General features: G+C 41.8%; 1 protein-coding gene across 4 annotated transcripts in view; it reads left to right on the forward strand.

Moving 5' to 3' along the window:
* Nucleotides 1-16,209, forward strand: part of cdh4 (cadherin 4, type 1, R-cadherin (retinal)) — a 232,468-nt gene that overhangs the window by 207,785 nt on the left and 8,474 nt on the right. For 3 of the 4 annotated variants that reach the window (XM_085405856.1, XM_085405854.1, XM_085405857.1), the window contains 7 exons: nt 121-258; nt 5,995-6,180; nt 6,504-6,757; nt 10,277-10,428; nt 13,938-14,174; nt 15,207-15,440; nt 15,558-15,697. In XM_085405856.1, the coding sequence (XP_085261982.1) occupies nt 121-258; nt 5,995-6,180; nt 6,504-6,757; nt 10,277-10,428; nt 13,938-14,174; nt 15,207-15,440; nt 15,558-15,697 (1,341 nt within the window). The remainder of the gene's footprint in view (nt 1-120; nt 259-5,994; nt 6,181-6,503; nt 6,758-10,276; nt 10,429-13,937; nt 14,175-15,206; nt 15,441-15,557; nt 15,698-16,209) is intronic. The other variant, XM_085405855.1, reaches the window with a different exon arrangement.

Genomic DNA, 16,209 nt, shown 5'->3' on the forward strand with positions numbered 1-16,209 from the left:
CAGGCATGTACAAGAGCTGAGAGGGCTTTCATTCCAGTGTCAGTGTGAGATGGAGAAATACTTTCTGTTTGTACAAGGATTTGATGACTATCGTTTGTCTTTTCCTGCTTGTTTTTACAGAAAGTCTCTCAGTACACCATTATTGTCCAGGCCACTGACATGGAGGGCAACCTGAATTTTGGACTCTCCAACACAGCCACCGCCCTCATCTCTATTACAGACATCAACGACAACCCGCCTGAACTGACAGTGAGGACGGTGAGTCTTGTCTGCGCTCGCAGACTGAAGCTGTACTAGCCTGCTGTATGGGGTTGTATGAGCCTTAATATCATTCTATTTCTGTCCTATTGTTTTCATGCAGAATACACTGAAAAAAAGACCGTGTTGGATTTACTTAATTCATTAATGGACATCGGTTGCACACAACTGTTTTGCTTTGGCAGAAACTTAAACAACTTAGTTAAATCAACACAACTTATTCATATTCAGTAAACCTGTGCATTTTGTGTTGATTAAACGTGATTGAAACATGTTTAGATGAAGTAAGTTGAACTCTTGGAATATTTTAATCGTTCACGATTTCGTCATTTTATTCCAAAACTAGTCAATAGCTTTTACCCCAATACTACTTGGTCACTTAAATACTACATGTTATCTTCATATTACATAATGTTCAACAAAGTCTAGAGTCTGGTTAACATAAAAATGAAATGGATTTACAACAACTACCATCCGCCTATCTTTATCCAAGTTGCAGGGGGGCTGGGGCATAACCCTGAAGTGATAGATTTAAGAGGCAGGGTACGCCCTGGACAGCTCACCAGTCTATCACATAGAGACAAACAACCATTTGCATTCATGGGCAATTTGGAATCACCAATCAACCTAATTCTAATAACTGCATGATTTTTAACTGTGGGAGGAAACCAGAATGCCCAGAGAGAACCCAGTGCAAACTAGCCAGATTGCAGATTTGAACCCAGGACCTTCTTGCTGTGAGGCAACAGCACTAACCACCACACCACCAATCCAGGATTGGTAGGAAAGCTATGATAAACCACAATAAATAGCGATAACATATGTGTGGTGTATGTTGTCTGCTTCTTATAACTCCAGTGATTTTTCCTGCAGTTTGAAATCTCATGTGATCTTGTGAATTTCATGAGTCCAGCAACTAACCACTCTTACTAGATTGTATCATGTCATCTCAACAAGAACAAATTAAGTTCATACAAATCCTACATGATTTAGTTACCTTCACCACGGAAACATGAAATTATTTTGTTCAAATTACAAGTTAGACTTTTGTAAATGTAACAACCACCCAAGGCGGCTGCTCGACTTGACTGAGATAGATGCCTTCCTCAAACCGCGATCCAAAGCTGTTGAGATGAAATCACATGCAGTGGCGAGAGATTTAACATTGCTATATTATTGACTTACTTCACTCGAACATCATATGAACAATTTAATCTACCCTCTCTGCATATCATGTAGTTTCTACACTAACCTTTGGGTCATAAGGTGTCATCCTTTGCCTTTCGACCCTCATCTGACATTTTAATAGCTATATATTTAGTTGCCATGCTAACCAGCTGTTCTATAGACATGCTGTTTGTTAAGCCTGTAAGTGGAAACGTACGTTCAAACGTTTTTGTTTTGAAAACACACTGTCTGGTCAGTGTCAACAACCACACAGTGCAGCGTTAGCGCTCGTAAAATGTTAGCGCTACTGAAGCATAAAAAAAAGGAGGGGAATGCGACCGTGTACAACACTTTGAGATGAGGACAGATCTATGAGGAGAAATTGGTGCAGAATACAGGAGAGTGACAGGAGATTAAAGAGAGGCAGGAAAAGGAGCTGAATGAGATCAGTTTTCTTTTCCTGCTCACATTGCCTCGTGTAGTTGGAATTTATCTGCAGGCATCCACCCCCAATCCCTTACACCGCCACACTGGCCTGACAGGAAGACACGCTACAGCGGGCCCACTTTTCTAGAACAAGTGCTTGTGTTGTTAGTTGTACATTTGCTTAGTTTTAAGAGTTCGAATGACTGTACGACTGGAACAGGATCAAACGCTGACCACAGTCTGATAGACCTACAGGGCCATGGCTGCGCTTTATGTAAACATTTGGATTTCTATGATTCCAAAGAGAGACAGATGCTGTTTTCAGCAAAGCTCAAAGGCAGAGCAAACAGTGTGTCAGTGTCACACACTGTGATCCCAGTCTCCTCAGCGGGGCCGTCGTCAGCGTGCGTGCCAGTACAGTTCCAGCCGCATGCTCTGATAAGAGCTCCCCAGCTGTCAGAGGTAGAGCTCAATGAACGAGGCTGCCGCTCTACACATAATGGGTCTACGTCCCCCTCCTCCCCGTCTGCGGTTCTGGCTCCTTTACCACAAAACTGCAAGCCCATGTATATACATTTTTAACCCATACAAACTGTGATATATGTTGTTTTTCCTCAGCAGGGACTGGACTATTTAAAGGCTACAAAAAGCCAGAATTTGTTTTAGTTTGCTGAAGCAAGGATGTGATCTGACGTTTAGAAAGTTTCCCAACCCTGACTCTCACCTCAACATCCACACACAGTTTGCCTACAACACTCCTGCACAACTGCAACAATATGTCTGAGCTTGTCAGTAAAGCTTGAGCTCACCATATTTTGGTGTGTGTTTCTAGTGCTGTAATGTATCAGCGCAGCACATTAACACATTAACAGCCACAGCAGAGAAGTTGTTTTCCAACAGATGCCATTTCCACTGCATTGTCAGTCTCTACTACTTGTTTTGCTTCCCAACATGACTTAGAGCGCTTCAGTAATTATTTGTCTATGACAGACCCGAGAAGAATTCATTGCTCTCTGCAGGAGGCATAGAGAAAACATAAGCACGTTAATTAAGTGAAATTGCTTGCGGGGGTGTAAACCAAGCCGATATACTGCATCTAATTTGGAAAAAAAACAAAACAAAAAAAACACCAAAATGTTTTATTCATTTCACCACATGTGCCTGAATGTGTAATGTCACTGCTATGTTTGGCAATATGTGATGAACTAAAAGACAATGCTATTGCCACAGTAGGTCTAATCAAACAATTTAATCAAGTGTACACTCTTGTGAAGTCACAATCAAGCACTGACTCAACAATAATTAGGAGAAGTGTGAATTTTACAGAACATTTTTTTAAGTATGTTTAGGACAATTTAAAATGGGTGTTTTGCCACACAAACTGTTAAGCAGAGTGGCTCTGAGTCCATAGCCTACCTACTGTACTGACTGCAGCACGTGTAGCATCACATCTTCACTTTCTGAGTAGTTTATTTCTAAAAGCTCCCTTATTTTACCTTTTTTAGCATAAATTTGTACTTGCGAGATCATAGCTGCCAGGGTTTTGTCTTAAGTCATGTAATATGTGTACTATACCATGTCTTATCAGTATTTGGAACTGTTTTCAGTGCACCATCAGGGACACAAAGAGCTCTTTAGTATTGTTTTGCTCTAGCTTTAAAACTAAATACTGCAGTAGCAGGTTTGTCATCTGTGGAAGTCACCACGTTCCCCCACATATTTGAATATAGTCACTGGCAAGGATATCTCTCTTCTAACTAATAGTGTTTATGGAAGTGAGTAGAGACCAGCCACATAGTAGTACGCCAAACAAGAGAACTTGTAGATGCTCACATACCGTGGAGGGACGTTAAAATTCGTGCCTGCACCTTCAAACTTAAGATATGAAGGATCATACCTGCTTTATTTTTAAGTTTTCTAGCTTCTTCCAGAGGAAACAGACGTGGAGGCTTCTCACTGAGCACTGATAGCTGTGGTAAATGGTTGAATGAGAGCCTTCCAAGCAGTAGCAGACACACGCTGGGTGGCCACGGCCATTGTAGGTTATAGTCTAACTATTTTAATGTTTATGATCTCTCTTGGCTGCCTAAAACACATTTTCCCTGTAGCACGTAGCTAGGATTATGCAATCTGCAATCTACTGACAATTTTACACATTGTAACTTTAAAATGTCAGGTTTTTGCATTTTCACTATATACTGTACTACCACATTAAATGTTTGTATAGTACACAACATTTAAAAGAAAATATGAATTAAAGAAAAAAAGTATGCTTATTAACAACTTGTACAGCTGATGTGTGAGTCCAAGAATGGTTGTAAATTTAGCCCGTCCATCATTACGTTTTCTTCATTGTTTTCCTGACAAGCAAAGGGAGAGCACAAAGAGAAGGACAGGAACCGAATACGTAGTTCAATCCCTGTGATAAACACTACATCGCTGTTTAGCCGTGATATAAAGGATGTCTCATACTGGGTAAGAGCTTAATAAAAGATAGGATTGGCTATTGTTGTTAGAAATAATAGGTTGCTGAGCCATTAGACTTACTTTTATTCTGAGCTAAACGTATTAACGTAAGCATATTAGCCTAAAATCAGAGGATGTAGTGCACAGCTATTGACTATAAATCTTTCATGCAGCCAGAATGCAAACGGTTTGGATAAACTGTGTGATTCATAATTTACACCTGTAGATGTTTCAGTATTCACCTTCATCCCGCTAACTGTCACTCGTAGCCGAAGCGGCCTATCTTGCTTTTAAGCCAAAATAGTCACGGCTTCAAAAGATCAGCCTCTAAGAATAATTCATGTTTAAAAAGAAAGAGCAAATGAAGTTTGTGTGTGAATCCTTATGAAGCCAGAATTAGTTACACCAACAAAAGCCTTTTATTCTATAACTGAAATAAAAGTATCATAACTTCTTTTCCTTGTAACTCAAAAAGAAAAAAATCCTACGGAAACTCTCGAGTCTGTGTCTCTCGTGGCTTATCAATAGGGCCACATTGCATCTCGGAGAGTGGCCATTTAGAATGGGCCATCCTCTATAGTCAGGAGCATTGTGCATGCCTCCAAGGGAGCATATTCCATTTGGCGCTCTGACAGCGTGGCCAAACAAGCTTGGAAGGTTTGTGGTGGCGTTTAGGCTAAAGCCCAGGGTGAAAATAGAGGAGCCCATACACCGGGGACTCAGAGTGCATATTTAATTTGTTTTGTGCTTATCAGCCCAGCAGGGGGAACAGGAGAAGAGGAAGCAAGGAGGGTGGGAGGGAGTGGAAGAGAGGAATCTGTTGGTTTGGATGCTGCTTTAATCCCACGATGATGAAGCCATTAAAATGAACAGCAGCTGGCAGACTCACACCATAAACAAGCTAACGCTTCACAAGAGGAAACACTGATTATCATGTGACATAAGAGCTTTCGCTGCATGTGCGTGTGTGACTACCTTCGTGTGCTCAGTAGCCAGATCAATCCCAGTAGACGGGGAACTGTATCCTATTGCACTGTAAAGTCTTCTTTCGGCTCTGCAGCTGTCACCAAGTTTCCTCCAGAGTTAGTTCAGAGGGGAGTTGTTTCAGATTGCAATATAATGAAGATCATTAGCCAAAGATTATTCCTACTGCTGCTTTAATTACAGTACTTATCTAATTGCTTATTAAGACCTAGATTTGGTGAATGCACAGAATCTAAATTGAATGGGTAAACACTTAATTGAACAAATCCATTAGTTTAAATAAAGAGTTTCATACGAGCAAGTGTTGGGAGGAATACGGGACTGCATTAACATAATGGAAGATATGATTCTCTATTAACCACATTTAAACAAATATGTCTCCTGGTTTATCTTTTTCTTTTCCCCTATGTTGTCTTTCTAATTCCCCCCCATTTGTTTTGCTTCCACTTTCAGTTCATGTTTTAATGTAATGAGCATTATTGGCTTGACCCTAAAAGCAGTTTGTTTTCATAATAACAATTATGTAAAATGCTAAAAGATTGATGATGGCTCCAGAATGTGCTTAAAATCTCACTAAATCAAGTTATTAACATTCATTAGCTGACTGCTTGAGGAGTATTAGCATAATGTTTCCTCTGCCATCCTCCCCTCCCTCGTGGTTCACGTGCTTCTTTCCTTCCTGGTCCCGCATAGTTTTCCGGGGAGGTTCCAGAGAACAAAGTAAACGTGGTGGTGACCAACCTGACAGTGGTGGACCGGGATCAGCCCCACAGTCCTAACTGGAATGCAGTCTATCGCATTGTCAGCGGAGACCCATCTGGACACTTCACCATCCGCACCAATCCCATCACAAATGAGGGCATGGTGACAGTGGTCAAGGTAAAAAATAAGCCTCCTTTCTCTGCACGCCGCCCTGATTGATGTGCCGAATGTTTGATAATTCTTCAAAACGGAGCCATACAGTCGTTCCCTTTATTATTCAGCTCCGCATCTTGTACCGTTCCACCTGCTGTGAAGTGCCAGACTGAGGACTATAGTTGCGCATTGTTTTTCGCTTAATTATATGTCATTTCTTAAATTGGTTAAAAATTAGAACTAATTTTGCAATCAGCCACGCTCATTTTCCCCCAATCGCTCATCATTAACTTTTCTGTATCGCTTTCTCCCTTCCGTCTCTCTCCCGTCTCTGTTTTTTTCTGTAGCCCGTGGATTTTGAGATGAATCGTGCCTTCATGCTAACTGTGGTCGTGTCCAACCAGGCCCACTTGGCCAGTGGCATCCAGTCCTCGCTTCAGTCCACAGCAGGTGTAACCATCTCTGTGCAGGATGTGAATGAGCCGCCTGTCTTCCCCGTCAACCCAAAAATGATTCGCTTTGAAGAAGGTGTGCCAGCAGGGACCACTCTTACCGTGTTTGCGGCTCAAGACCCGGACCACTTTATTCACCAGACTGTCAGGTATCGCACTTTAAAGAACATCGCTTTAGCTTAAAATGCTTAAATTATGTCAAATTCTGCACTGATGCCAATATTTAGTACTTGTTTATTTCTTTTGTTTTTATTGCTATTTATTCCCCCGGTTTTTAGCCCGTTACCACATCAACCTATGTATGAAAAAACACCGAAAAATTATTTGTTTAAGAATTTCATTAAACTCCATGCAGGATGTAAGAACTACAAAGTGGGACAAAATGGACTGGTGCTTTTGTATACCCTTTCTACTCACGTTGGGAACTCAGAGTTTTTTACTGTCTCATTCACCCAGTTGGACACACAATGCTTTTACCTACATCTGAGCACTAACACACACACACATGCACAAATACACTGCAATGGATGCATCAGGAAGCACCTCAGGATTCCACAGGTGCCCCAAAAAAAGTCCACATGCTGCTAAAATCCAGGATCAAAAACAGGTACTTTTAGGCTGACGCTCTTTCAACTGAGCTATTTTAGCTTGTGCGTCTTATTTGGCTGTAGACGGATGGAAAGTGTCTTGTAAGTTTATAAATCTGTGCTTGTGCATCTAAAACCCAATAAAATGCATTTTCCGACCTAACCACTATGAAGTTGCAAAAACAAACCGAAAAGAAAACTTTTCTATATAGTATATTCAAAGCCAGGGATATAAGCAGATTCAGAATATATGGAGTTGTGTCCAAGTCTTGTACAATAGACTGAGGGAGTACTTGATATTCATGTAAATCTCCAATATTTTGCCTACACTGTGTAGGTGTCTTCTCTGTCACCACTGTTTAATCAGAGCCGATCGCTTTCTTCACAGTTTATGCCTCTTCGGTGACATTCTCAACTGACCCCCCCACCCACATCCCAGTTACCTCCCTGTTGCCAGGCGACTGGTGTGAAGAGGTCATCCTATAATGAGTTGGACACTGTTTGTCTGCCCTGCTTAGATCCCTATCTTCCTCCTCATTGATCCCTCCCTCCATCCTTCCTAACTGGGATGACACACTGTGGGCATCATGCCATCCAGGCATTGACCCTATGTGACAGAAACTCCCACATGCTCACTAAGGTCCGGCAGCACTGTTCCACTCCATCGCCAGCTCCAACGAGAGAGATTGATTTTTCTTAATGTCAGTAAGACGGCCACTTCCACCGAGAAACCCAGTGGAAATGTTACTGAATTGATAGCGAGGGAGGTTGTGGGAGAAGTACACACACACACACACACACACATATATATATATATATTTTTTTTATATATATATATACTGCACAGAAAAGTGAGCAATAGCCACATCTCAGGTTTCCTCTCCTAAAAAGACATGTCATGCAAACCAAGTGGGCTGAGCTGTTCTGCCCTTTGAGAGAAGTAACTCCTCTTTTGCTCCTTTTTTTCTCTCATCCAGCCCTCCTTCCCGCTCCGACCGACCCTGTCGCTTTCTTCCCCGTCAGTCTGCGTGTCTGTTATTGATGGGAGCTCAGAGCTTCTGTCTTCTCCAAAGCCGCGTGCCAGCAGACACTCAGCTCACGACAGCCCCGTCTGCACTGCTGATGCTGCTGCTGCCGCCGCTGCTGTTTTATTCCTTTTGGGTGACCTCACTTGAACCCCCTGCACAATATGCACAAAAAAGAAAGAGAAATGCGCAAGAGCAGACACACAGCCACACGCTAAAGTACACAGGAGGAACCGCCAAGTATGACTGAAAGGCCTCTGTGTGAGCAGTGGTTGGGAGAGGAGCCAGATTGTGTGTTTTTTCAAATGTTTCTGAATGTTATGCCTTTTTCTCTCCTCACAGGAGGAAAGAAAAATGAAGATGATGTGAGGCCATGTCTGCTTGCCAGATGATGTTGTTTGATGTTCTTTAACTGGTAGCTAAACGCTAAATTAATGGGAGTGTGTTCTGGTATTTATTTTTGATTTTTAGATATTAGCCCTCACAGCTGAGAATATGTCCTTAAATCTTCACTTATAAATGTCTTAGTTTAAAGCTTGGTTCCAGGTTTAAAGGTGTATTTCATCAATTCATCTTATGCTGTCTAGAAAGTTAGGATCCTAACATTTTCATTCTGCAACAACGTGCATGACGTCTGAGACTAGATCCTCCATGCCTCTTAAATGCAAGCGCCGTGTGAGAGATTTTCTGAGCAAGCTGTTCCATGACAGCAATCCTGATAGCCATGTTTGGGATTTGGAAGATGTAGAGCTGCAAAAAGACTACTGTCAATGCCAGTCACAGATATGGATGGTATAAAAATCAGTTGTCATCTGCAGATGTCTTTCACATAACAAACAGAGGTAATATGACTTTCTGCTGCAGCAGCAGTGTGATGTGATCCTTATAAAATTGGGGAAAAGAAACAATCTTAACCGCCTTTTTGTTTAATTGGTATTAAGTAAAGCTATGTTAATACATTAGGGTTAAAGCTTAAGGCGTGATTCTTGTCAGAAGGAACAAATCCAATGAAGTATAGTAAGATATTTCGCTCTGCCAGCTGGAGGTGACATCTTGTTGGCACAGGAAGGAGATGAGCGTGCCAGGCATCCTGCGCAAATACCATAATGTAACCTACGGGGCAACATCACACCTTGGCTAACACAGCATGACAATTTCTTTGACTAGAAATTCTGTTTATTTTCATTTGCTTGTTTGCTTTTCTCAAGGAAAAAATAAAAAAGCTGTTAAAAAGCATAATGATAATGAGTGCACCTGCCTGTCCTCCTGCTTATCTAATTTATCTGTTTCATATGTGTGCCAGCCCAGAACTGTGTGCATCTTTAGCTGTAGATGGAGTTAGTTTTGTGGATGCCTGTGAGCCTCTGGCTAACTAGTGTCAGCTCTCAACAGACTTCTTTTAATTAAGCCCCCTTTCACCAACTAAGCTTATTCAGGAAAAAAAAAAGCCTCTGATCTCTCTCACCGCCTCTTTTTTTCTTCCTGTGTCTCTCACACCAAATTCCTGTCATTATGCTGACGCGCATACACACACGTGTGCGTGCACACACACATATTCACAGTACCAACTAGCGAGAGTTCTTCTTGTCCGGAGTTAACCATTTCTCATTAGACCTGAGGCACTTCCTGCGCTGTGCAGCTGTCACTTTCAGTTTTGTGGACGCTTCAACCCGTGACTCCGATGAGAGCTGCCGTGGCGTTTGTGTGGGTACTAAGAGCTGTGAAGTTGTTAAGAGTGCTGCTTGGCTGTTCCGCATATGGGTTTGGGTTTTTATCGGTCTTCATGCTAATGAGCTGCAGCTATGATTAGCTCGGTGCACATATGTTCCACTCTCCATGTCACTGTAATATTTTAAAGGTCCTTGGCTGGTTTTGCTTACTCGGGTAATGAACATTCAACCTGATAATGGGTACTTTGGATCAACAAAATAAAAGATTCAGAGCCGCTGGCATTCAAGTAACAGTTGGTATAAAAGTCATTATGTGGCTCTTGTATGTGCGTATTTATCTTTGGATTTAATGACATGTCTTTATTTTTCCATCTCTGTGCATGCAGGTACTCTAAGTTATCAGATCCAGCGAACTGGCTGAAGATTAACAGGACCAATGGGCAGATCACCACCATGGCCCTGCTTGACCGGGAGTCCATATATGTCAAGAACAATGTGTACGAGGCAACATTCCTGGCATTCGACAATGGTAAGTCTGGTAAGTCAGGCTGACTGTATCAGTTGTGATGATTTACAGTAGCATGTATGTAACAGTAGGTTGCAGTGGCATGTTTTAACCATCTTTTGCAATCTTATCCACCTCTTTGGTTCACATTCACATATTTCAGTAGCTGTTGGATGAATTCCCATGCAATTTGGCCAGAGAGTTCCTGAATTATAGGCTTAGATTTGGGGTTTTAACTGGAATATTTCAAAGAATTTTAAAAGGACGGAAATGAAATGTCAATATTATCAGGATGAACTGTTAGAGCTTTGGCCATTTCATAGTGTGATTTTTAGTCTTGCTTGTTTCCAGTGATCCCAATATCAAAAAGGTTTTATTATCACGCATCATCAACCCGAACAGGTCACAGCATAATCAAGTAATGTTTTCTCACACAGAGTTCTTCCTTCTTTGGCAGGGATCAGATATTATGACTGGGATTATTAGGATTAGACTTTAAGGTGCATCTGTATTATATTATACTGTGGCTTCCGGGAAGGTGTTTCTATTGACAAAACAGTTTAGGGTGATTGCAGAGTCTTAGCAGTGGCTTGCATAAAGCAGCTCTCAAATCAAGTCAAGTCGATTTTATTTGCATAGCCCAATATCACAGATTTGCCTCAGGACGCCCTCTGCTATTACACCGTGGATATGGTTAAGAAAAAGCAATCTAAATTAAACTTTGATAGGGAAAAAATAAACAAATGGTGAGCACAGAATAGTGCACGGTACACAGTGAATTCTGAACATGTTGGGATGCTCTGTAAAATTGAAATAAAATCAGAATGCAGGGATTTGCAAATCTTATAAACCCATATTTTTTCATTGTAGCACATAAAAAGGATATCAGATTACTGCTGCATTAAAAATATTAACTCACCTTGAATTCAAAAACTTGCGACAGAGGATCAAAAGGCTGAATAAGTAGATGGTAGTAAGAGAAACAGATGGAGTAATGTTCTTCAGCTAATCAGGTTAACTGGCAACAGGTCAGTAACATGACTGAGGTTCGCCAATCTGCAAATTCTGGAACAGTTTCACAATAATGTTTCACAGTGTAAAATCCAAGACTTTGAATATCTCATCATTTACAATACATGCATGTAATATCATCAAGAGTCTGAGAATTTAGAGAAATCTCTGTGTGCAAATATCAGTATTGGATGTCAGTAATCTTTAGGTTGAATTTGAGATTTGTTACAACTGTGCAATTTTCCTAGCAAAATATGAAGAAACGAGGTTTGGCTCAAGATCTTTGCACCGTCATGTAGATGTGCATAGGGCATGGGGCGACGGGTGATTAAAAATGAGCAAACATCAAATGAAAGCTCCATGTAAACAAGCAAACTGTTGTGAATTTGCAGCACTGAAAATCATTAGAAGGAAGCTGTAAGGGTTAAATATGCCATATACGTGATACTTTCCAACCAGACGCTGTATGTAGTGCAGATAAATTGTGAATGATTCATACACTGCACTGTATAAAGTATCTAAAGCCGCAGTGACCTTCATGCTCATGTCTCTTATAGAAAAAAGGATCTGTCAGGGAAGGTTCTGTGTATCTGTTTCTGCTGCTGCAACAATGTATGAAGACAAAGAACTGAACCACTACAAATAGAGATGCTTGCCCTGGGTGTAAGTAGGAGGGACCCAGGTGTTTTTACTCTAGTGAGAAATGAGGGATTGGTTGCCCTGAAGCACACCAGCTTAAACTCAAAGTGTTGACTGCCTACCGATTCTAGAGTCCAGTGTCAACAAGGGGATATATTCCACTTTGATTGAAATTCTCTTTACTTATTCTCCTCAAGCGAAGCGTAAGAAGCAACAAAGCACCCAGCCAATCATAACAGACAAGACGGTCGATAAGCCTTGGGGCCCGGAGCAACAGACCTTTACATAGTTGATGCACCAAGTTACTGTCTGACAGTGGAAAAAAAGTTAAAATACAGCACTGATGAACTGCTGGGGTAAACTCTTTCTATGCAGCACTGCTTTAGTCATTTAGTTCAGTTCGCTGAAAGTCTGAGAAGGAAGCTGTCGATTGAATACCAAGGCCACAACAAATTACTGTTTGTTTAACAGAGCGTCGCATGTGGTTCCTTCATCTGTAGTTTGGGGGTTGCACTGCTATGGAGAATTGCATTACTAAATTACATTCATTGGCCTCTTCATTAGGTACACCATGCTAGTAGCCAGTTGGAACTTCTTTTGCCGACACAACCGTTTTAATCTATTTAGCATCCATGATGTAAAGTCCCCATTCCATCAGATTCCATAGGGGAACTGTTGGACTGAGGTCTGGTGACTGTGGAGGCCATTTGAGTACAATGACCTTCTGCTGCTGTAGCCCATCTGCTTCCAGGTTCAACGTGGTGTTCTGCATGCCTTGGTTGTGATTAGGCTTTTTCAGCCCATTCTCTGTAAACCCTAGAAATGGTTGTGCAGTATAATCCCAGGAGATCAGCACGTTCTGAAACTCTCAACCCAGCCTGCTTAAATTACCTTTCCTCCTCATTCTGATGCTTCAGCAGGCCGTCTTGACCATGTCCACATGTCCAAACGCAATGCTGCCCTGTGTAAGCATCGTTTTTAATCTGTTGCCACAGTTGCCGTACATACAGTCTGAGAGTTAACACCGTGCACATTAGAGTTCAACCTCATTACACACATTTTCACTCTTTTGAAGTTGCTCTAGCTTGAGACGGACCGCAGCACAACTTCAAAATCAATCTGACTTTTTGACAGCAAGCAGTACACTTGGAAAAACAATGAGGTGCTCGTGTTGTACACCATGTTGTACAAAATCAAGTGAAACAGTGGCAAAAAAAATAAAGTATATTTCTAAGTCAGGAAGACAGCAGTACTGTAATCAAACCACATTGAAGGTTTTTTTTTTTTTGCTGTTAACAATGCAATAAACATCAAAAACATTTCTTCTAACCTTATTCCGTTCTGTTCTGGTCTGGCAAGCAGAAGAAGTTATTATGAGCTTGTACTTCTGGATGCAGTGAAGGGGTTAGCATTTGAGTTGTTTCCCAGTAGGCTTTCCAGAGTGCAGATAACAGCAATCTTTATGTGAGCGCTTTCCCCACCAATGTGAGTCTCGCCTCGGCTTTTCTCTGAAATACAAGGACTAAAACATTTATATGTCCTTTCATTTGCTGTTTGGTGTTCGGTGCTCCACTACAGATGTATATAGCATTGTCCCTCCACGTTCACCCACTTGTAAACAAAACGTCTTGTTTTTTTCCTTCTGTTGTTTCTTTGGCGCCCATCTCATTTTCTCAGTTCCACACCTGAATCAGCTCGAAAAATGAGGCAAAAATGGAACGAATGTTTTGCCGTCTTCTGTAGCGTTCTCGTCAAACTGCCTTTTTTGGGGGGCTTTGTTCTCTTTCTCCAATCATTTCATCTTCACTGCTCTGCCTCACTACTATGTTGTTATCTCACCATCTCCTCCTTTGATCTCTCTGTCTTCTCTCTTTCTTCTTGCCTCCCCTCAGGTTCGCCCCAAGCCAGCGGGACAGGAACCCTCCAGATCTACTTGATCGACGTAAACGACAACGCGCCCGTGCTGATACCCCGGGAGGCACAAGTGTGCGAACGAGCACGCCCCAACTCTAGGATCAACATCACAGCTTCTGATGCTGATGCCGACCCCAACATAGGGCCGTTTGTCTTCGAGCTGCCTTCTTTTCCTGCAAGCGTTCGACGAAACTGGACCATTTCCAGGCTGAGCGGTATTAGTCATTATACACTGTGTTTAATAAAGTTTGGTCTCGCGAACTGGACCCTTGTGAGGTTCATTTTTAAGTGCTGTGGGGAAATGACACATCATCATTCTGAATGAAACCATAAACCTCTCAGCAGAATAACTGGCAGCATTAATCGGGGGGATCGCTATCAGCTATGAGAGAAGTCCAAGTTTAACAAAATGTCTCACGAAGCTCACAGTGAGAGATGCGGGTGCCATCCGCTGTTGACGTACGATCTATTGTTTGTGACAAATGAGATCCATTCATCTCTCTGTCCCCCGAGCATCCAATCTGTCACCTAATCCACCCAGATGGATGTATCACAGCAGTTGTCTTGAGGACAAATCTGATCACATACCTGGATTCTTTCCCCGCTGAGGCTCTCGTCTTAGCTTGACTGAGTGATAAATGCTGTAGGTTATACAGCTGTACATTTCAGTTTTATGTACAGTCATGTGGAAAAGAAAGCTTTCACAGGATTTGTTGCACTCCTGTGAAAAAAACATAGATGTTTCAGTACTTTGTAGCATTGCCTTTAGCAAAAATACCTTAAAGTAATCGTTTTCTGTATGACTTTATTAGTCTCAGTCATCAAGGAGGAACTGTGGCCCAGTGTACTTTACATCGTTGGTTCAGTTCATTGAGGTTTGGGGGAATTTATTTAGCTCTCCTAAGATTCCATATTCAGGTTGAAGGTGGACTTTGGCCCATTGCAGCAGCCTAAAATACTTTGGTATACAGAGGCATTCATGGTTGATTCAGTGGCTTCAAGGTGCCCAGGCTGCAGAACAGCACAAATCATCACCCCACCACCACCGTGCTTGAGAGTACGACAGCATTAGGTGTTTGTGCTGCACTGTGCATTATGGTCAAATATCTCCAGTCATGTAGTTTATTCAGTTTATTAAACCTAAGTTGTGCTGCCATGTTCTCCTAAGAACCCTTCCAAACAATCCACACTTGTTTATTTTTAATTATACTGTTATTACATTTGACATGCTAACTCTTGCTCTGCAGGTGACTATGCTCAGCTGCGGCTTAGGATTCCCTACCTGGAAGCAAGTGTGTACGAGATTCCCATAATTGTGTCAGACTCGGGAAACCCTCCACTGTCCAACCGCTCTGTAATCAGGGTCAAAGTGTGTCCGTGTGATGATAATGGGGACTGTAGTGCCACGGGAGCCGTGGCAGCTGCTGGCCTTGGCACTGGGGCCATCATTGCCATACTCATCTGCATCATCATACTACTCAGTGAGTACAACAAATACTGTCTGATCTTTGAGAGCTGCATGGTTTTAACAAAAATCAACGTTAATTATTGGCAAACAGTTGCTGTTCTTCGTTTTAAAATAATCTTTTTTATTGTAGGCATGGTTCTGCTGTTTGTGGTGTGGATGAAGCGCAGGGAAAAGGAGCGGCAAGCGAAGCCCCTGCTGATTGACCCTGAGGATGACGTCAGGGACAACATCCTCAAGTATGATGAAGAGGGAGGAGGAGAGGAGGACCAGGTACTGTGAAACATGAATTTTCAGCTTTTTGTTTAGTGATGGTGTTTACTGACTTAAAATCCTCTGAAATGTATTGTTATATTATCTGACTTTACACATGGGAAATTTCTTTGGTCTCTACAGTGCATTGACAAGTAACAAGTGAAACAAGCTCTAGACCTGTTCATGCATGTGCAGAAGCCCTTAGACATTACACTAAGGAGGTGCATATGTCCACTGCAGTCAGATCAGACATTAAACAGTGTTTAACCTGCCAGCTCCACAGTACAAAGACTGTGTGATGTCCAGTTGCATCTGTTTGAGAACAGCGTAGATAATTGTCCAGTGGATTCACAGCAACTGAGTGTACATCCTGTGTCCTGCCTTATTGATTAAATCATTAATAGCGTTGTCTAGCAAATGTCAGAAAACAGGGAAAGGCAGTCACAATTACAACACACAGCTGAATATTTACCACAGATTCAGAATATTCATGTTATTTCAGCATGACTGGGCAATAAAATATTCTGTGA

This window comes from Rhamphochromis longiceps, linkage group LG5 (genome assembly GCF_057381845.1).
Source record: "Rhamphochromis longiceps isolate RC_006_pf linkage group LG5, R_longiceps_female_GT1.1, whole genome shotgun sequence".
In the NCBI taxonomy this organism is placed as follows: domain Eukaryota; kingdom Metazoa; phylum Chordata; class Actinopteri; order Cichliformes; family Cichlidae; genus Rhamphochromis; species Rhamphochromis longiceps.